The sequence below is a fragment of the Melanerpes formicivorus genome, unplaced genomic scaffold (assembly GCF_026170545.1).
Source record: "Melanerpes formicivorus ecotype bairdi unplaced genomic scaffold, bMelFor1.0.p_v2 SCAF_29, whole genome shotgun sequence".
In the NCBI taxonomy this organism is placed as follows: Eukaryota; Metazoa; Chordata; class Aves; order Piciformes; family Picidae; genus Melanerpes; species Melanerpes formicivorus.
The window spans coordinates 6742015-6764497 of record NW_027142381.1 but is presented as its reverse complement, the minus strand read 5'-3'; the positions used below and the strand labels follow the sequence as shown (position 1 = coordinate 6764497).

General features: G+C 45.8%; 1 protein-coding gene across 1 annotated transcript in view; it reads right to left on the bottom strand.

Moving 5' to 3' along the window:
- Positions 1-1197: 1197 nt before the first annotated feature.
- Positions 1198-22483, bottom strand: part of PPM1E (protein phosphatase, Mg2+/Mn2+ dependent 1E) — a 68564-nt gene continuing 47278 nt past the window's right edge. The window contains 6 exon segments of the mRNA XM_068154796.1: positions 1198-2717; positions 2997-3090; positions 3404-3547; positions 4295-4483; positions 6233-6432; positions 12058-12176. Of these exon segments, the coding sequence (XP_068010897.1) occupies positions 1648-2717; positions 2997-3090; positions 3404-3547; positions 4295-4483; positions 6233-6432; positions 12058-12176 (1816 nt within the window). The 3' untranslated portion in view covers positions 1198-1647.

The following is a 22483-nucleotide window of genomic DNA, read 5'->3' as shown; positions in this document are numbered from 1 at the left end:
CAATCTCCTGGCTACTTACTATTAAAATACTCTGCAAATTCTAGCTAACTACTAATACTGGCATTAAACTGCTACTGCTGAAAGGATGCGAGTTGTACAAGAAACGCCTGCGAAGCCTTGATTCACACTCCTCCAAGTGTCTTGCTGTGACAAAGAATAGTAGCAGGATGTGTCTTTAGTGGAGCTGATGGCAACCCTCAGTTTACTTAAGTCCCAATTAACTGCTCCCCTAGGGGTTGAGCAGCACCTCCAGGGAAAGGAAGAGCCAGGGGCTCCTGTTTGTTTCCCAGTCTGCTGATGAAAGTAAGGGCAACTGACATTCCTCGCTGAACCCAGGTTTGACCACAGCAGGGCACTGGCCTGTCAGTGAGCATTTACCCTCTCCCCTAAACCCCAAGTGCAGCCACTGCTCATCCCCATCTGTGAGGCTCCTATCCATGCTGGGTTGCTCCACAGCCTGGCAGCTGCCCCTGCACAGTCTGGGAAACACCAGGCTGTAGCAGGAGCGCTGCCTGTAGACAGCATCCTATCACCCTTCCTGCTGCAACCTCACCTGAAATGATGCCTTTGCCATCTAGGAGTCATTACTGAGACCAAACAGCTCGTTCAAGTTGCTCATTATCTCTGGAGGCAGTTCTCTGATTTGCCTGGTTGACTGACAGTGGTATTGTACTGAACATCTCCACAGATTGAGTTCTTTTAAGACCTGAGATGAAGTCACGGTGGAAAGAGGTTGGCTCAAAGCATTAAGCACAATCATCTTCAATTAAAACTAATTGAAAACAGTTCCCTAAACTGACAAAAAGGAGAAGAATGCCACTAAAAGCACCAGAAAGATACCAAATTCCCTACACTGCACCTCTAGCCATAGGAAATCAATGTTTTGTTTAAACTACAAAGAAAAGTTTTCTTCATATCCCACATTTTATGTTACATGAAAAAAACCCCAAAACTAACCAAGAAAAAAACCCCACCAAAGCAACCAAAATGTAAATGATGAGTCTGTACCTCAACTGGAGTCTGAGAACAGAGCAGCAGGAGCTCAGTTTGTCCATTCCTAAGTTACCTGGTAAAACCCTGTATGGCTTTTAGTCATCTACCTGCAAAAGTGATGTAAATTTCCTAATTCATCTTAACGCTCGCCTGAAATAAACAGAAAGCAGAACACAACCCTCCCTTCCCTCCCTCCCCCACCACCACCACCACCACCACCACACACCTCAACAGAAACTTCCCCCCCCTGCTCGACAAAAATGTGGCAGTTCTAACCCAGAATCTCTCTTTATTGCTCCACGGATGTGCCTCAGGCAGGTTCAGCTTTCTGTGTTTCACAGACTGGTCCCTGGCAGGGGTCTGCTCACCTGGCCCAGCTGTCTGGCTCTCGCCGGTGGATGTGGTTAGATACTGGTGTGTGCGGGCGGCCGGGTGGCTGTGGCATTGTGCAGGGTGGCACCACCAGCAAACTTTATTGAGACTGAAACAACTACATTGGTTAATTCCTAGGTCTATGTACACACGCGTGGGTGCAGCCTTGCAGGGGACCGGAGCACAGTTCGGAAATGCCCACCTTTGATCGCCTTCGGGTGATGCCAGAGTTACTGGGGGAATGTCTACTTTGGGAGTCTGGCAGGGGACACGAGGGGATGGTTACATCTGACAGCATCGATGAAGGTATGACTCTGATATACAATTACTTTGTTTTCGCATCAAAACCACGCTCTGGCTGTAAGCACTACCAGCAGCCAGCCTCTGCCACGGGGAGTGTCTTAGCGACAACCTCCTGCTACTGCGGCCCCGGACAGGGAGGGACAGGCTGGATCCTTCTATATGGGAAGGCTCCTGAGGCAGGAGCGGTGTGGGAAACTTTGGTTTGAGCCTGGCTCCTCGTCTCCTCTTCCCATTACAGAGCCGGAAGGGAAAGGGCGCAGCTCGTTTTCCCAAGTTGTTGAACAGTTCATCTTCCAGCCCAAGGGGGACGGGGGATAAACCCTTCACCCTGTAGATGTTCAGCCCTGCAGCACCCAAACCTTGAGGAGCATTGCACTCCCTGGGCTCGCTCTGTCCACAGAGGGATGATGTGGTGCACTCCGGTGATTCGCTCTTCACTGCTAGGCCGCCGCTCGAAGCTGGGCTCTTTGGTATGCCAGGACTACACGCTGGAGCTGGTGGCAGGCATTTGGCACTCTGAGGTGTACTGGTTTCTGTCTTTGTCAGGTCTAAATAGCCTTGATCATCAAACAGGTTAACGCTGGAGCCTATGCTTAAGCTAGTTCTGTCGGTGAAGGAATCCACTCGTCCCTCATACCCGAGGTCAGCAGGTGCTGAGCACTGGTGCTGGGGCCACGGTCGTTTGCAGTCTCCATGGTTCTCCTTGTCTTCCCCACCGTCTTCTTGCCCACCTTGAAAAGAGTTCTCGGTCCACTCTGCCTCCTCGCTGACACTGACTGGTGTGTTCATGTCCCTGAGAAAGACCACAATGACAGTGATGTTGTCGCTGGAACCGGCATCCCGGGCGGATGCCACCAATTTGTGTGCTACCATGCTGCTGTCGCCATTATTCTCCTTCAGATGGTCAGCCACCACTTTGACTGCCTCATCGGGGTTGACCGTGTCGTAGAAGCCGTCGCAAGCTAAAATGAGGTAGTCTTCAGAGCCATCTAGGACAGTGGAGGCAGAGTCTGCGTCCCCACAGATGTATGGCTTGTGCTCAGCGTCCCCTGTGGGAAAACAACACACAGACAAGACACACAAGACCGTGGGTGTGCAGCCGCCGCATCCAGAAGCCTTTTTATTACCACAGTGTGGAGCCAATGACTCTTAGCCCAAGTTAAAGCAATTATTTGGAAATTGTTCCCTCAAACTGTAGAGGAAGACTACAGAAGTTATCACTCACGGGTCTGTCTTCAGCTGTATTTCAAACTCTCATCACTAGAAAAGGATGGGTTTTAATTAAACAGAAAAGCAAGTCTGAGAAAGGAGTCCAAGCCCACTCTTACCAATCGCCCTGGAGACTGACAGGCTCCCGTTCACCCTCCAGGCTCCAAACCAGACCACACAGCCACCAAGGGCCTCAATCCGCTTCTTCTCGTCCTGAGGAGCAAGGCAAGACAGGAGTTGTTTGGAGAGTGTGCAGCTCTGCCACCCCACACCCAGCACGTCAGTAAATATTTGGTGCTTGCACAAACACAGCCCGGCGGAGGCTGCGGCCCCACCAGATGAGAATGGAGTGTTTGCACACAAATCCACACCAACTTCCAAACAAACCAGGGAGCTGGGATATCTGCTGCTGCTCCAGGAGACAATGACAATGCTCAGTGTCTCAGCTCTGTCCCACACGGAGCCAATACCTGCCAGCCTCAGCGGTAAACACTGCCTGGGTGGATTTAGAACAGGCCATCCTCACCTCTCGGTCTGGTTTGTGGGGTTTCATCAGTTCCACAGCTTGGCCTCTCCTCACAAGCATAACCTGGGAGTCCCCAAGCCAAGCCACATGCAGCATATTTCCTCGGATGAAAGTCACCACCCCAGTGGTTCCACAACGCAGACTCTGGATAGAGGGGAAAAAAACAAGCCCAGTTTAAATAGGCAAATAAGAGTAATTTCAAAGCATTTTCTTGCTTGAGGACAGAACATGCTGACATTCCACTATGCAGCCTGCTCCCAGTGAGGAACAGGCAGTGCTTTGCTACAGCTGTGTTCAGCAGCAGCCCCTCAGAGCCAACCTGGCTGAACAAAAGTGATCAATTTTGTGCTGTGCCTCCCCTTGCCTCAGAACCAAGTTTCAGGAGCTGGGCTCTGCTAGTGATGTGCTGTGCTGCTGCTTTAGTTGTGACTTTCCTCTTTGTTGATAGAAGCAGAGAGATAATCATCTTGTGGGGAGGTTTATTTGTGAGCATCTTGAGTTCCCTGCACTTAACTCAGCCCTTGCAAAAGTTCAGGAGGCCTAGGAGTCAGCTATTCATTTATTCTTGCTTTCTGGAGCTAAGCAAAATGTACATTGTAGAGATAAGGACAAAAATCCCCACCCCAGGGACTAAACCTAGTTAGCAGCATGTGAACATAAGAATAGCAGCAGCATCCCTCTAAATGAAGGGGATGTTGTGAGGAGTGGAGGCTGACACCTTCACAGAACATGAAGCAGCCCCACCAGTGAGCCTGGCTCTACAGACTGTGCAGGGACAGCTCTGTGCTCACCCCTGGCCTGTGGCTCAGCCAGTACTTGAAGCAGCCCCCCTGGCAAAGGCAGAATTTACAGATGGATGCTCTCAGGGTCAAGCCCAAGTAACCCAATCACCTCTCTGGCTGCCTTCTGCACAAAGCGCTCATCAGTCACCCGGAAAGCTCTGCACAGTGCTTCTGCTGGGTCATGCTGAAACATCTCCTGATGGACCATGTTCACGTGGAGATGGATGGAGGCATAGATGGCCGCATCCACTCCCCCATGACCATCAAACACTGCAAAATAAGCTTGCTCCTCTTGGTCCTGTCAACAGAAACACATTGAGAAAACAACTCAGGAGAAAGCAAAGCAAGGAGCTAGTTGGATTGTCCTGAAACTTTTCAGCTTGAGATTTGTGGTGTCCTCATTAAATTGTACTTAAGAGACAGAGCCTCCACTAGAAAAACAAACTACTCAGACCATCTTCACTTATATCAGTGTGAAATTTCCACCTCATCACTGATGAATTCTAGCTGCAAACTGCCAGAGACGTCCTGCAAGGATCACCTGTGCAGCTCCCTCAGTGCTCCTTATGTCCCATTTGTTACAACTCAGTCACTCAGCTCAAATAGAAAGTGCCACATTCATCAAGCTGTGCAGGGGTTTTGTGGCTGCAAAAACCACAGAGAGAAAGGAACATCCAATGCACTTTGTGAGTCTACATCAAGACTGGCATCCACCAGGGATAAAATGCCAGTACAGTTAAAGTGTGAAGCCAGTCCTGCCCCTGCTTTCATTCCTCTTATTTTGGGGGTTTAAGCTAATCCATAGCACCTTTGTTAACCCCATTGCTTAAAAACCTGCATGCAGTCTCTCATCAGATAATTGTGATTGCATTCACAAATCAAATAGAGCAAAATCACTCCTCTGCATGTCAGCTTTCTCAGCTTCCCCTTATCGGTTCCTGCAGAGAAACAATGCTGAGCCAGGAGACATCAGCTCCTGTGCCTGTTCACACACAGAAGACACCAACCCACTGTCAGCGCCGATTCAACCTTGACAGCCAGCTCAGCACCGGAATATTTGTACCTTGTCAGCTCTAAGTCATGGACTCCAGCACAAACTGGAAGAAGAAGGCTGACAACTGACAGGCAAAGGAAACATTTGCCTCTTTGCATTAATATCATTTAAAGGCAAGATTGTGGATGGCCAGAAGACGGTTATGAAAGTGACAGGGTGCAATACAGAATCAATTATGCAGCCATTTAATGGAAAAGTAAAGTTCTTGCCACTTTTCTCTATTTGCCATTCTTCGGGGTCCAGTTCTATCTCTGAAGGGAGGGCAAGCCTGGGTGTTTGACTGATGGCCATGTAAAGAAATTAATAGAGGGAAGTCTGGCCCCAGGTCCATCAAACTACTCCCATTGCTGGATCCTGGTCTGAACTGCACCCCATTCTCCTGTAAGTTTTGTGGTTTGGGTGGAGTTTTTTTAAGCTTTCTTTCCTTATTCTTGCTTTCAGGTTTTTCCTCCCAAGAGAAAGAGCTAGAAAGCAGTACAGACCCACCCCTCTAGACGACCTGCCTCAGGGATGAACTGTAAGGTGAACCCCTTCAGGATTTCCATAGGCAAGCCTCTTCTACACCTGGGCATCTTCAGCCAGAGAGGCTCCTGCCTTGATTTATCACAGGGTACTACAAGGCATCAGCTGCCACTTGCAAAAGCAGGGCTGTGTCCTGCACGATGGCAGGTCAGCCCTTCAGCCACAGCATGAGTGGCTACACCAGGATGGGCCAGACACAAACTTTGTTTAGTTAAGACACATTTCACCAGAAGTCTGTGGAAATTACTCTTTTACTCTCTGTGTCCCATGCAGAAACTGCAAGTCCTACTGCTGCTATGGTTACACAATATCAACTCTGCTAACTTGGGAGCAGGTTTGTCATTGACTGCCAGTCCTCCTCAGGTCCATCACGGGCATGGCTTTCATTTTCACAGTGGCAGACTGCCTAGATTCCCCAAGAATGAGAACTGTCTTTAGCATATGTAGCCATCTCCCACATGATCTGTTTACCTCCAGGTTGAAGAGCATGTTGAAGTCTGGGATGCAGACGTGCTTGTCTTCCATCTTGCGGCGCATGTTCTTGATGGCGTGGATGGAGGTCTCGTAGTAGCGGTGAGGCTTTGGCTGGAGTGGAAAATCTTTCACCCAGTTGCTGCAGATCTCATGCAGCTTGCTAAAAACCAAGCGGGCTAACTTCACTGTCTCGATCTCTGGGGAAGGCAAAAACCACAAATGAAAGGCTGAGAGTGTTATTAAGGGAGAATTTGGGTGGTTTTTTTCCTTGCATACATTACAAAGATGAAACAAAACCACTTTAGCCAAGCAGCTGAAATGGATGTCAGTGGGGAAATTCTGGGCTCTGATGCATAAAAAGTGGAAGCAAAATTCACCATAATCAGCATTCATCAGTAGGCAGCTCATTGTTTGTTTGTCTTTTTAACTTAAACATTCCCCTTGCCTTTGGGGAACTCATTTGCAACATCAGAAATAAAATGAACAGCCAGTACATTTCCCTCAGCATTTGATCTCCCGGGTGGCTCTGCACAGGGTGGTGTAGCAGCCCTGCCATGGTGGCTCTGGAAGGGGCTTTGTCATGGCATAGAGCACCACACACCAAAGCCTCAATCTGTTACAGTGATGTATTGGGTTTAGACAAAGCCTTGCTGCAGAACTGAGGGCATACAGTGGTAAATGAGCTACAGAAATTAGCAGCATTCATAGATTCATAGAATGTTGGAAGGGACCTTAAGGATCACCAAGTTCCAACCCCCTGCCACGGGCAGGGACACCTTCCACTAGCCCAGGTTGCTCAAGACCTCACCCAACATGGCCTTGAACACCTCCAGAGAAAGGACCTCCCAGTGCAACCTGTTCCAGTGTCTCACCACCCTCACTGTCAAGAATTTCTTCCCGATCTCCAGTCTACACCTCCCCTCCTCAAGCTTCAATCCATTCCCTCTTGTCCTCTCACTACAAGCCCTTGCATAAAGTCCTCCCTGGCTTTCTTGTAAGCCCCATTACTCCAAGACAATCTCAGGGTGCACCCATTCAGTTGTGCACCCACCCAGGTACCTTATTTGTTCCCTAACACCATATGCAGATTCCTGGCTAGATGGTGTGTCAAAGGCATCTGCATGAGCAAATGAGAAAACCATAAAGGTCTTACATTTAAGGAAATGCTGAACTGTCCCTCCTGAGAAACAGGGGTTTGAAAATGTGAAAACTTGGACACTTGACAATTGTTCTGAAATTCAGGGGAGGAAAACTGGAAGTAAGCATCAGAGCTGAACACATCAAAGTCTCTTTGTTCCCAACCATTCACCAAAGCCAGAGATCTTCAAAGCTAAACGGCAGCAATCCATGAGTGTCAATCATTCCTGCAGGAGGAATGGCTCAGATGCAGGGAGAGGAGGGGAGAGTTACAGCATCTCCCAGCTCATGGAAGTTCTGTGAAGAACCTAGAAGCAGGATTTACTAACTTCTGTACTCAGTCTACACAAGATGTTGCCCATAGCAATCAGGTGGGACGAAATCTTTAGGAGCAACATACATTCCCAGTTCTGCTGATTATGAGTTGGTTCAAGCTTGATCTGCAAGAGCAGCCATTAAGCTGAAAATTAACTGGATATGTAATCCAAAGCAGTCTTAGCTTCCTGACCACACAGCTTTAAAAACAAGTGGTGGAAATCAAATGGCTGTGTCCTCCCAGCACTGCCATGTAACACAAGCCCTGTACTGCTGTCCACGGTGCCACCAGAAATCTCTTTGCTGGGTAACATATTCGAAGAGGGAACACAATTTACAGCCTGACATGTCCAGATGATATTTTCCAGAGGTGAACCCCACAGAGATGCTCTTCCATGTCTTCCCACTGGGCATACATGAAGGGAAGTGGCATCATTTCAGTGTCACCTGGCTCTTAGCACTTCAGAGCATCCCCTCTGAAGGTGGAAGGGAGGAAACCCATTGGCTGAGCTGAGACACAAAACACCCTTCCCCAACGGGGAGCAGGGGTAGTGTCAGCATCACCAGTAATTGCTCTTGAGGTTAAAAGAGGAGAAAGGCCCACAACAGTTAAACCACCCCCTCACAGCTGTAAATTACTCATCAATTGTTAATGTTGCAGCGCTGAGCCAGAGCTGACTCAGCTGCCACTGCAGTTGTGTCACAGAGAATTTAATTTCCCTCCTGCTGCTCCAAAGTCCCCAGCATTGGAAGTAGAGCTTAGCTGTACCACAGCTAGTGGGAAATCCAGCTCAGGCCTTACTGTTCCTAAAGACTTCTCTTAGGGCAAAATCAGTCTAGAAAGAAAAGCAGTTCTCTGATTCTGCTTTTAGAACCTCCATTTTAAGCCCTTTCTTGAAAGCATAGACAGTGAGACAAGAAGGATCAGTACCCAGGCTTGCAGACATGTCACCAAACCAACGACCAAGGATTTTCCTCATCTGAGAAGTCCAGTTTCCAACTAATCAATGACCTCTTTGTGTTTCCTAGTACCTGGAAAGAGTGAATAATGGGACTTTGTGTTTTACTTTGGGAAGTCTGCTGGATATTTTAGATGCCTCCACCATCTAAAGTCTCCAACTATCCAGTCTCCTTTGGTGGTTCCTTAGTAATAATAGCTGGAAACTAAACATTCTTAATTTAACTTAAAAGGAAATCAAGTGTCTGTCAGTTCTCTCAAAAGCTCTCTTGCCCCTTTCCAGTGCAGCTGGAGAAGCAGAATCAGTCATGGCTTGTGACTCTTAGATTCTGCCCTTCATGTCCAAGGACATATGATCAAGAATATAACAGGGCCCCATTCTTGCATTCCTGCATTCCTGGACTCAAATAATGTTTCCTTCTTTCAAGGTTATCATTCCTCTTTCACAAGGCTTCTAATTTCCTTTCCACCAGCACACCAGTAACTGCTTTTACCACTCCTAAGTACACAACATGATTTGTCACACTGCAATTTTCAGAGTGAAATGTGCCACTAAGGAACTCTGGAATGCTTTTTCTTTTCTTCTAGCAAATCCAAACTTGAGGCAAATCAGGTAAATATCTCCTTGTATTATGCAGAGAGGAAAAAAACATTAACATCTTTCTGGGTTCAGAAAAAGGGAGACATAGATTTATCAAAGCCATAGATATCAAAACCAGGCAGCTAAATTCAGCTTGGTTTCACATTCTGCAGCAGCCTGAGCATCATGAGGATAAACAGTGAACTCTGAGCACAAAGCTTCAAGATGTAGAAATCCCATTTTCTTCACCTGTTACAGTTCCTTTAGTTTTCTTTCAAAGCATGAAAGTCTCCCTCTATGGTACCCATTAGGGCATTCATGAGTCACAGCTCTCCTCTGAGTAACCATTCCAGGTTTATCAAAGGACTCCTACTAAGAAAGTTAGAGGGGAGCTGCTGACCTTTTGCAATGAAATCTCCTCCAGTCCTCCATGAATTTTGTTACGGTTTTCTTAGCCAAACCTTTGGAGCTAATGCTCCAAACACTATCATTTATGGAACACTGCTGGAAATTGCAGTATTCAGATGAAAGCGTTGCTTTAGTAGGGTCCAGAAGATGCTCTCCCTCTTCCTCCCCCCCCTTTAGATTCAGATTTTAACACTTGACAATGAATCTCTAAAGAGATATTTTCCTTTCAATACCTTCATTATGAGAGTTCACCTCAACACTCTGCAGCTGGAGTTGTATTTTTAGTGCCTGCTATACCCTGCACACTTACTAATCTATGTTTGTCTATTATAGATTTAGATGTATTTAAATAGCAGTTTCTGAGCTGTGAGGGGTTTGTAGTGGGGTTTTTTTGGTTGGGGTTTTTGGGTGGTTTTTTTTCAGTTTCCTTTCATTGTTGAACTCTTCAGATATTCTGTGTGGAGGCTTAGTCAACATTTCCTTGGAGACTGTCAAATATTTATGCAAGTCTCAGAGATCTCAATTTGAATTAATGAAGGCTGCTCAGCCAGAACAATGACAAATCTATTCCATTTACCTGCTCAGCAGGAGGAGGCAGCAATACCTACAGGAAGGGGACTCATAGCATGTTCTTCTGTTTCTCAGGTTTCCAAAGGCCTCTGAGAAGAAACACAGCAGAACCTGCCCTCTTGAAGAGCCAGGTGTATGTATACTACTTGTCCCCAGAAGAATTTACTTATCTCTTTTTCATCAAAAAAGGAGGGAATGGACTAAAAAGGGAATGGACAGAGTGGTTTGGTGACTGCATTTTCAAGACCAAGTGACAGAATTCCTCTCAACACATGTCAAAACCGCTGTAATAATAATAATAATAATAATAAAAAAAAAACAACCAGGTTGGAAGAGACCTTCAAGATCATCGTGTCCAACCTATCAACCAATCCAACCCACCCAAACAGCTAACCCATGGCACCAAGCACCCCATCAAGTCTCCCCCTGAACACCTCCAATGATGGTGACTCCACCACCTCCCCGGGCAGCCCATTCCAATGGCCAATCACTCTCTCTGTATAGAACTTCTTCCTAACATCCAACCTAAACCTCCCCTGGCACAGCCTGAGACTGTGTCCTCTTGTTCTGGTACTGGCTGCCTGGGAGAAGAGACCAACATCCGCCTGTCTACAACCTCCCTTCAGGTAGTTGTAGAGAGCAATAAGGTCACCCCTGAGTCTCCTCCTCTCCAGGCTAAGCAACCCCAGCTCCCTCAGCCTCTCCTCATAGGGCTGTGTTCCAAACCCCTCACCAACTTTGTTGCCCTTCTCTGGACTCATTCCAGCAAGTCAACCTCCTTCCTAAACTGAGGGGCCCAGAACTGGACACAGGACTCGAGGTGCGGCCTAACCAGTGCAGTGTACAGGGGCAGAATGACCTCCCTGCTCCTGCTGGCCACACTGTTCTTGATGCAGGCCAGGATGCCATTGACCCTCTTGGCTGCCTGGGCACACTGCAGGCTCATGTTCAGCCTACCATCGACCAGCACCCACAGGTCCCTCTCTGCCTGGCCGCTCTCCAGCCACTCTGACCCCAGCCTGTAGCACTGCCTGGGGTTGTTCTTTATGGTAATCAGCACCCCAGGAACTTGTTTAGGGTATTTAGGCCAGCAGAATCCTGAAATGATTTAGGGTGCATGGCTTTGGGCTGGGTGCTGTGAAACTCTTGTTAGCCAGCACAGAAAAAATGGAGAAAGGAAACTGCCCTTTTAAGTTTCAAATGTTTTTATACTATCCTTTGCTAAAACTATGTCAGAAAAAAATCAAAGCTGCAGTGAAAACTGTACTGAATGAAATAATTCAGAATTAAATTCACTCCTCCCACATATATTTGACTTTGCTCTAAGGCTGAAGGAGGATAACTGGCACTTGCCAGCAAGTGGCAGGACCACACAGTCTATGTGCTTACAAAGAAATTCAGAGCCACCAGGTACAGTCTAATGAAGGTGGTGCACTTAAAGGAAAGGAGTGATTTCCACCTGCTCTTAAAGAGCAAAAATTTGATGAAGTACAAATAACCAGAGAATGACATTTAAAAATAGAGAAAGAATTCAACAGTAAAAGTTGAAACAAGACAAGGTGGGAAAGCTCTGACTAAGAAATTAGCCACTAGCTCTGCCAGGAGTGGTGGTGAATTCTTCATTATTATTTTTTACATCAACATGGGGAATTCCTTTAGAAGGAATCCAGCCCAACTTTGCTTAGTTAGCTGGTAGAAGGAACTAATTTGAGGAAAATCTAGTACCATTCAAGTGGTCAGACTAGATGGATCACTAGGTTAATGCTGATCATAAAAATCAAGGCATTGTCTGGAGAGTGCTCCAGTATCAATGAAAGATCCCTACTGTGCCTCACCACCTGCAGGGGTACTTACGTATGATCCCATCGGCATTGTCCACATGCTTTGGTAAGTAAAGTGCTGAAAGATCGCTCTGAAGGACTTCGTCTGAAGTTGCTCTAGCTAAAGCAGCAGCCAAAAATGAAGGGCAGTTACTGGAAAAGAAAAAAAGACAAACACAAGAAGAAGTTTGAATCCGATTTAGCAAGGTAATTGCAGCCAGGGAAACACAGAACTACTTTTCTACAAAGAAAACCAGGAATCTGAACTAGCATTGGTAAAACTTCCCATCCTTCTTTGCAGGACAGCACCACAACCCTGCACAGCCAGCCCCCAAACTCACCAAAAGGGTTTTAGTAACTCTGTTTCACTCTTGCTTGCCCTAGGTTTTACTGTTCCATTTCATAACATCTACTTAAATGCTTTTCACATCCAGAGCTGAGCCCCCACGCAGAGGCTGCCATGCAGCCCTTGCCCAGCGTTTTCTACCTGTGCATGATGCTCTTTTATCTTAAGCTCATTCTGTCCAGTTTCTCCTATGAACTCAAGTCAGGATTCCAAAGGATAAGAGGAGTCTTCAGACTTCAAAGTGTCCAAAACCCCACCAAGGGACTGAAAGTTAAGGCAAACCCGTAGGAGGTGTGACATTGATGTGCTAAGGTGGAAAAGCTCCCTCATGAATGATCTCTATCAAGAATGAAGTGGCTTTAACTCGCTCTAGCTTAATTAAGCCTCATATCTCCCAAGGTTAATTAATCTATAGCAAACCAAGGCCACTTTAATGCACATTTTCTCATTCAAGAGGAGTTTAATACCTCTTAATTTATGCACAACTTTGTATTTCCCATTGGTTTACCTTAACTTCTCCAGGTGTCTCTTGCTGACACAGCCTGAAACTTTTGGTTTCCACAGCTATCATCGGGAGTAAAAATGTCCTCCATGGAACCTGTCTGCCACTGCAGGATTGTGCAGAGGCATGGCAGCTTGTTTCAATCTCAGAAACTGTCCATCAACAACATAATCCTGCATCAGCTAGTGCAGGGAAGAGGCAATGAGCCTATACACTTCCTTAACCTATTTCCTCTGCTTAAACCCAGTAAGCCTGTTCATATGCTTTTGGCATGGCTGGAGAGGAGACATTGGCCTGGAAGCATCAATCCAACCAGATCCAGAGCAGGGAAACTTCCAGACACCGAGCCAGGCTCCTCAGGCTTCGTTCTGGAGCCTGAGAAGCACATGGCCACCGCCACTTGCGTTCCCATTTGGTTCACTGCCCAGGAAAGCCAACTGCCATCCGAGACTGTCCCACATGTCATGGCTTCAGCAATGAAATCTGAATTCCAGAAGAAAATGACAAACAAACAAAAAAACCCCACCCCAAACCCAACAGGTTTGGTACATTTGGGGTTTTTTTTGAAAGGCCATTTCCCTCTAAAGTTTTCCACATTCTTGCTACCAAATGCTGCTACGAAGAGGGAGATTACATAAGTGATAATGTACACAAAAGAAGTCCTCTGACCCTCATTATTTACCACTCAACAGATCTATAAATTATTTAAACCTCAGATGAGCAACAAACAGGGATACACTGCCACGAGGCAAGCTCTGCCCCTTGGAGTTACACAGAGGGCTGCTCGCAGGGCGCCATCAGTAAGAGCATTTCCTAGAGCTAGCAGCTGAGCATTCCGCTCACGCAGCACCTCGGGCCTCAGCCAGGCAGGCGCTAATGAAGCTTGACTGCTGGAGGAAATCAGCTGTCCTAGGGCTGCCTCTTCCCAGCACAACACAGCCGCTCTGATCCTATTTACATACAGCACTGCCCAGTGCTGAGAGCAATCAGCACCAGGAAAAGGCACCAGGACCTCCTTTGCTTCTGGTGTGTGTAGAAGCTGATTCTCTGCCTCATCCTGTCCACCTTTATTTAGCTCACAAAGAGCAGGTTTCTCTATTCTTAGCTCCAGCACTCCAGAGCTGGGTGCTGTTCCTGCCACATGCATTACAACACATTACAACACAAGCGAGAGATGATGATGCCTGGGACAGAATAATGATGCCAGCAGTTAGCAGCACTGAAAAAAAATGCAAGGAAAGATTAAAGTTTAGCCTAAATAACTCACAGCAGAAGAACCCATGCTGAAAGCATTTATAAACAGGAGGCAGACAGAGCTCACTTCGGGCACGACTGTAATGGGATGTGCTGGCACCTGCAGGAATCTCAGCCTGCCTCCCAGCCCAAGGCTCACCCTCACCAGCTCTGGGCTGAAACTTCTTAGGAAAACCAAGCTTGGTTTGTGTCACTATAAACAACCCCTCGGGAACATCTGCTGATGGGCAGAGAGGGAACCTGGTTAAGAGCTGAGGCAGCAACAACAGTTGCTAAAATAAGATTCAAAACCTAAACAGCAGAGAAAAAAACACCCCTGACCCAAGGAACCTCTGCTCTGTCTGGGCTTGGGAGGTGGGAAGGCCACATCTACAAAGACTCAGAGCTATTAACATTCATGCCTGAAATGTCAGATGTTATTTTAACTGCAGTGACAGATGACAACATGGAAAGGTGCATGGACAATGTGTGCAGCTGGCCAGAGTGTTTCCCCAGTCAGCTCCCAATGCTGTCCCCAAGTCCCCACAGCCAGCACCAGCAGTTTCACACCGGATCCAGCCAAGGAGTGCATTTCCATTACAATGCTAAACCTACACACACAAAAAAGCTGCTAAAGATGTTATTAGATAAATTAAAGGATTTTAAGTACATCCTTCCTGATTCTCTGGCAGCGTGGGTGTGTTTAGAACACCCACAGTTGCATTGCAGCAATCCTGGAATAACTCTGCCAAGGTAATAAATCAAGTCTAAAAGTGGGCTGTTTCCATCCATTAAGTTGGAGAAAAACAGTCTGAAGTGGGTTTAACTCAGCCCACGTATTATTGTGTTACCAGCTTAGCACACAACTCTGCTCCTTCCTGATAGCATTAAAGTGGTGAAGACTTTCCAAAGGTTTTCTCTGAGCTATTCCTCTGTGCTCTAAATCTAATAGAAGGTCTCCTGCTAAAAAAAGCCATGGCAAATTTAAAATTCTTATTGCATGAGAGTTCACCGCTGGGGGTTGAGTGACTTATCACTTCTGATGGAAAAGGTAGAGAAAATAAAGCGGCTGAGAGCTTTTCCTCCTATGTCTGGCCACGCTTTGTCCTAATAATAACAGCTGCCTGCCAAAGAATTAATTGCCCATGACGTTTGTTCATCACAAAGCTTCTTATGTAGCCGTCACCGGACTATGCCATGTAAGCAGGGGAGTGACCAGATGCAGACAGATGAGTTCCTCTTCCTGATTAGCACAACTCAGAATTTACTTCTCTTACTTGGCTCCTGAGAGGACTTTAGTTGAATTACTTCTCCCCTTCAAGGAACAGCAGACTGCACTGGAGGTTTTTCGCTTCTGAAGTGGATTAGATGCTGAAGTCAAACTGCTATCAGGACACTTCGTTACTGTTCCACCCAGACACTGACAAGTCGACAAATCAGGTCTGGGCTCTTCGGTTTTATCACAAAAGCAAACATTCAGGTGGGCAGCTACAGCATCCCACAAACCAGCAAAGGTCCACACTGCAAGGACCACACTTTGCCACACTGGATCTCCCCTGTCTTCACATCTTCTAGACAAAACAAGTAGCAGCAACAGGATCCATGGGGACACAGGGGGTGCAATGTGTCCTGCTGCTGGTGTAACTAAGGATTACCTGTTAGCTCCTGAAAATATTTTTTTCTGCTGCATTTTAGATGCTCAAATGCTGTTAGTCATTAAGATATGACAAATTGAGACTGGGAGGGCATGATCTTGTTTGGCAGAGAGCTGAGAACTGGAATGCCTACGTCTATTCATAGCCATGCTGACCTTGGACAAGTCACTTCACCACTCAGACCTTTGATTCCTCATCTGCAAACAAGGGATGGTAATGTCTTTTCCTCAGGGAGAGGAGGAGGAGGAGAAAGAAGGCTGCAGAAGGCTCAATTCAGTGTTCATAAAACACTCTGAGACTTCCAGATAAGAGCACAGCTGAAGGGAAAAATACCAAGATGACAGTGGGAGTTATTTTCAAAGTATACAAGATTGATGGAGCTTTCATAGTTTCTTCTTGCTTCATATTGTCTGTTCTCATATGCTACCACAAGTGGAACACACAGGCAAACGAGGGCTCTAGACAGGCAAGTTTAATCTGATGCAGGCAGCTAACTTAGGGTTGTAAAAACTGCAGGACATAAACACATTACACAAAACCTGCATCTCCAAAAGAGGACACCAGGAAAGACAGACATCAAGTTGTTAACACTTGGTGATGCTGCTGTTCCTGGAACATTAGCACTGCTGATGGGAAAATGCTGCTGCAGGCACATTACTGCCCCTGACCAAAACACACAGCCCAGCGCCACCAGTGCTGGAAACGCTCAGCGCTGTCACGCTCTGGCCTGACTGCTGAGGCATCACTAACCCAAACAAAGCAAGAAGCGTGGACCGAAACGTCCTGCTGCCTCTCAAAAGCCAAAGTGGTCAGTAAATCACAAACCAGCCAGTGTTCCTATTACCTCAGGAATCCCCTGACTCTACAGACCAGCGATTGTTTTCATTAGAATGCAAGATGATTCAAATAGAAATGCTATTCAGGCTGCTGAAACACCAACCAAATCCACGGGCAAACAGCGTAAGGCATCGTATATGCTTTCACACAGCAATCTCAGTCCAAGAACGTGACCTGAAAAGAACCAAGTACAGCACATTCCCAGAAGGCCCATAATTTACTGTGTTAGTGAAAGACTTTGTGGGGATGACAAGCTAACTGCACCCTTTCCAAAAGGGATGCAGTTTGGTAAACACTCCTGTGTTAATGTGGCCTGTTGCAAGCGCTTGTTAGAAAACAAGTTTTCCAAGCTTCAGTTTAAGAAGAACCTCATCTGTCCCCAGCCTTTATTTACAAAACACTCCAAAGTCTCATGAGACTTCTTCCAGATGGATTTTCTGATGCACCCTAGAAGCTCTTTGAAGAAGCCTTTAAAGGCTTTATTACTGCAAGTCTCCATGCTGTGAAGTGCAGCAGTAATGAGCAGACATTTTTGGGGAAGATCCTTGGCTGCTTGTTCCCTTCAGCTGCCTCCTGTTTCAGAAAGAGGTGGTACCAGCTGAGGGGCTTCTGGGTGTCTCCACACTCTAAGCTGGACAAGGCTCAGAGAGGAGTACTCTGTTAAAGCAGTCCTTAGACCCCCAAACCATTACAGATGTATCTGATTATACCAAGCAAAAGCTATTTCTAGCTCCTGTCTCTGCAGGTTCTCCTCTCCTCACTCACAAAGCATCACGCTCTCCTGCAAGCTCACTGCTCTGACCTGTGCTGGTCTGCTGCTCTGCACAGCTGGGGAAAGTTTTGATGCTTATTTAAAGCCTGGTCACGGTGGCCAAATGGAGTATGGGTTTTTTCCTAACACATGGTGAAACCCTGCACTAGATTTTAGCTGCTGCAGTGAGTTACTAAAAAAAGCCCAGCACACATACCCAAAAAAAGAAACAAACAGCAAAAACAATGCACCTTTTAAAAGATTGCATAACCAAAGCTCCTTGAGAAGTCATTTGAGCTGGCAGGGTTGAGACAGTAAAGATGCTTGATAAATCTGTTTGAAGGAGCTGAAAATGTGCTACACAAGGAAGCTGCTATCTATAGGCTTCACAGAGACAGCTGCCTGGTCACATTCAAAATGATTCTGTCCTTGTGCTGACAGTTGTAAGCAACAGAAATCTAATACACAACATTACAAAAATACTCTTGTTTTGATGTGTTTACCATGCCCAGAATCATTGGCACCTCTTTTTTTTTTTTCTTGCTTTCTTTTTAACCAAATATTTAACTTTTTGCATTGTGCTCACTGCCACACCCCAGAGACTATGAGCAAGTTCATACTGATGTTTTCCTGCAGTTAAATCTAGCTCAAATGGACATTAAAACAAAAGGAAAAACAACCAGAGGTGCACTGCTCAGATAACTTCAGAACTGGATTCAGCAATCAGATTTCTAGTGTTTATCACTGTATTCATTTTGTAACAGCTGTACCTTACTTGCCAAAGCATTCATGGAGGCTTCAGTCTCAGAAATGTCCTAAAGACTCCACCAATAAACACAGTGAATGACAATAAAATTCTTTTTTTAGGAACAATGAATTCCTTTTGCAAGTTACTAAGGTCAAAGATTTGGCTGATGGTGAATAATGAAAGTTTTCTGCTTAGCTGTAATCAATGAGAGTCAATCTCTCAGAATTCTATGAAGCTCCTATTTGACATTTGGGGTTGGACTCTTCTCCCAGGCAACCAGCACCAGAACAAGAGGACACAGTCTCAAACTGCACCAGGGGAAGTTTAGGCTGGAGGTGAGGAGAAAGTTCTTCACAGAGAGAGTTGTTAGCCTTTGGGATGTGCAGCCCAGGGAGGTGGTGGAGTCACCACCCCTGGAGGTGTTCAGAAAGGGTCTGGACGTGGCACTTGGTGCCGTGGTTTAGTAGTCATGAGGTCTGGGGTGACAGGTTGGACTTGATGATCTTTGAGGTCTTTTCCAACCTTATGGATTCTATGATTCTATGACTAAGGTAGGTAAAAATACTTATAGTCTCCATTTTAAAATAACCACCTTAAAAACCCAAACCAGCAAACCAATAGCAATTACAAAATGCCTTCAGAAAGAGCCTGTTGACTCTTATTTGTTAACCACTACCAGTCAAAGACAAGGGGTTTGATTTGTTCCCAAATTAAGATCCAAGCTAAGATCCAAATTAAGATAAGAAATATTCAAATTCTTTCCTCATTTTTACATGAGATAAGTCAACATAAAGCTCTCTCTAGTAGAGGATAGTACCTCTACACAGTCATGTTTGGTGATGAGATGGGAAACATTTGCAAACCTGCAGAACTTGATGATGAGTGTGTTGGCATCCATCCCATAAAAGGGCTCAGGAGCTGCACTTGTCTGTCAGGGGGTTTTGATAGGATATTACACAGAAGGAAGTAAAGAAAGGGCTGTGCTGCATGGCACAGCAAACTAATTAACAAAATCAGGGCAGAGAGTAAAATGATTTTCCCATCATCACGCCGGTATTTTAAATGAAGACAAAATGTTGCTCGTGAAAGCCTGACCGCAAGAACATGGTTCATAGATTCTTCTACCTGACCACCTGGGAGACCTGCCTGCAGAGGGATATCCGGGATATCCTACCCTGTTTCTCCAGCCAGGCGAGCACAGCTCAAAATCCCAGCCTCTGAGGCCCTCAAGCAGCTGGCACGAGATTTAACCCTGGGTGCCAAATCTCAGCTCAGGCCCCTTTCCAGCTCCATTCGCACCCGCGCCCAACCCCTCTCACACCACCGTGTTTCAGAACGTGTCTAACACAGGCTTTCTAGCATGTTACTTGGAACACCTTTCTCACCAGCAGCTAAGTAACACCCCAGAGCTGCCATGGCACCAGCAGAGCATACAGGGCACCCTGCAGATGTGCACGCTCTGACTCCCCTCGCAGCAGGAACCGTTTCCCTGGAGCCCCCCATGTCACTGTCTGTTTTACAGGACAAACAGCACACACCAGGAACGAGGCACAGCTCGGTCATCCAACACTGCCAGATGGATCCACCAGCACTCAGCCCTCCTTACACTAAACCTGGAGGGGCCACCCTCACCCAACCTTGCCACCATTTTTCAGAACATTGACTGGGATCCAGCTATCTTTCAGATGTCAACACATCTTTTGAATTTGATGCATATTGGCCTGAATATCAATTACCAGTGGGAAGAACTCCACAGGCAGCCACACTGAGCAAACACAAACGCCTTGCTGGCTTACAAACCTGAGTTTTGAAATCAGTTTCTTGTAATTGCACTACTAGAATTTCATCTGAGGATACAGGTCATGAAGGGAAACCCCTGACTTGAACACATGAATTAGGCTGAGACTTCTAACCCATTTTCTGCTGCACAGCTACTCACTACTTCCTTTCTCCGGAGGGCTGAGTGCACATGACAGTACATAAAGCTAACAAAACATAAGCAAGACAAAATAAAAAGGTCAGAGTTGTCTCTTTGATGAGGTGCAATGTCATGAAGGCTAGTGTACGTTTAAAACATAAAGGGCTGCTGACCACAAACCACTCACAAGCATTTGTGATTTAATGGCTGTCACTAAAATGTGGTTGACACTGGAGGGGTGAACTGTGAGGAGTCCAAACTGCATAAACCAGCTTCTGAAGAGCTGCTCTGCTGAACAGATTGTGTATGATCTCTGAAACCTAATTCACTGATTTCTCTAACTCATTTTCACTCCATGGCAGTTCTGAGGTTACTTACATTTCCATCTCTGTAGAGCTGATGCTACCTGCATTAAAATGACAGAAGTCATGTCCTATGACATGAGTGACCCTTCAAGCCCCAAGACGAATCTTCTGGGGCTTGAAAGCCAAATTACTGCACAGACCTGAATTCCCAGCAGTGACTGCATGATGGTTTTCTTCATTACATCGAATAACTGAGAAACAAAGTTTGCTGTTGAAAAATCACATTCCAGAACTAGAGTCCTTCCCAGCTGTGTTCTATCCACCTGCTACTAAAAGCAAGGTAAGCCCAGACTTTGGAGGAATGCAAAGGGAAGGAATTTCATTGCAGAACTGGATCAGCATTCAGGGACCTCAGTGACAATACTGAGCCGTCGAGGAGATATCTACATAGCAGCCCACCCCTGTCTACATCAGAACCATTTTTCATCTGAGCAGCAAGATGCTGAGGGATTAAATAGTCTTTTATAAAATTTTAATTACTGCTACAACATGAATTTTACAAAAGCATAAAACCATTATTATAGAAATGTAAACAATACCAGCAAGCCACACATCTGATGGCCTTGCAAGCTTAGGATTCAGCTGTGGAACAGCAAACACATAGGGGAAAATAAAATACACCATTCTGTATTTACCCTATCCTTAATGAATGGAAATAAAGATCACTTTATTGGGATTACCCATACATGTGACTTGCAGGAATTTATACTGAGATAAAAGACTCTCCTGGGTTTTGTTGTTACTGTTTTACAGGGATTAGCTTGCAGATTTATCCAGTGCATTCTCTGCTCCAACAGAAGTGCTTAGTGTTTGAGTGATACACATGCCTTGTAACCAGAGGCTGCTGACTGCCAGTCCAGAAAACAATCACTGCTTCCTTAGCAGCCCCATGTCTGGAATGGTAACAAAGCCCACACCTACAGGAGATGCATGCTCACCTGAAGAAAAGCATTTCTTAACTGGAAGCCCAATGACAGCAGCAGTTATCTGACAGAGAGTTTCTCTGCTAGACTGAGGCCTGTTTAAAAGCTCTACAGGACATTAAAAATGTCATTGATTTTTCTCTCCCTGGCTCTCAGTCAATTTGAAAGTCAGCATAATTCAATATCTTTCTACTAGTTCCATTAGCAAAGAAAGGAATCCATGCTCCAATCTATGCTGCCTTATTGGAAAAAGTAATTTAATTTTACATCTGAACGTGTGCCAACATCAGCATAAACCCCTACACAGTACACATACTATTTAATTTAGAAATTCTCTATTTTGGCCAGCCAGAATGAGATGCTGGCTAAAATCAATGAGTATCCAAATCTCCTCTGAAGATACTTACAGACATTCTCTTTATTTCAGCTATTTTATGTTCTAGTTGGGAGGTTTTGATGATTTCTCTCCTTACTCTAAAATATTCATGGCACACTGTCTAGAATAAAGTTCATGCTGCAGAAAACTTTGTTCCAGCAGGCAGGCTTGGCCCCCAGAAGTTCAGGCATATCAGTTACTTACCAGTGCTTTGTTGTCTATATTTTCCTCTCTGTTAAAAAATACATTTTCACTGATGCTTCCCTTAACTCGAAGGGACAGACCACACAAATTGCATGTGTCCAGAAAGAAAAGTTAAATCAGAGCATCTATTTCAGATGAGATTAACTTGCCACAGTCCTCTGCTTACTAATCACAAAGAAAAATGTACCGTGCTGTTAGAGTTAATGACTTGATTTCAAACAAATGAAACAAAATGCTGCACAGCAGCACATAAGGGCTCTTTTAATTTATATCTCTCCTGCAGATCATCATTAAGGCAAACAAATGTCAAATGACTTCTTTAAAAAGGTGAAGACAACGACTCCGTGGTGCCCACGGAAATGAGCAGCTTCCAGAGCGCTGCGGAGCCGGTCCCCAAGAAATTGTGCTTCTGTTGTTATAGTTGTCTGCACTTAAATGAGAAAAAAGAAAAGCTGCAGGCTGGGATTTTCAAATGACATTTGATCACTTAACTTCTTTCAGCCCATTGAACAAATATCAAATAGAAGGCAAAACACACCCCAGAAGATTCATGACCACTGAGTCAGCAGCGAATGTTCCCTTGCTCCCTTCTCACTCCCGTG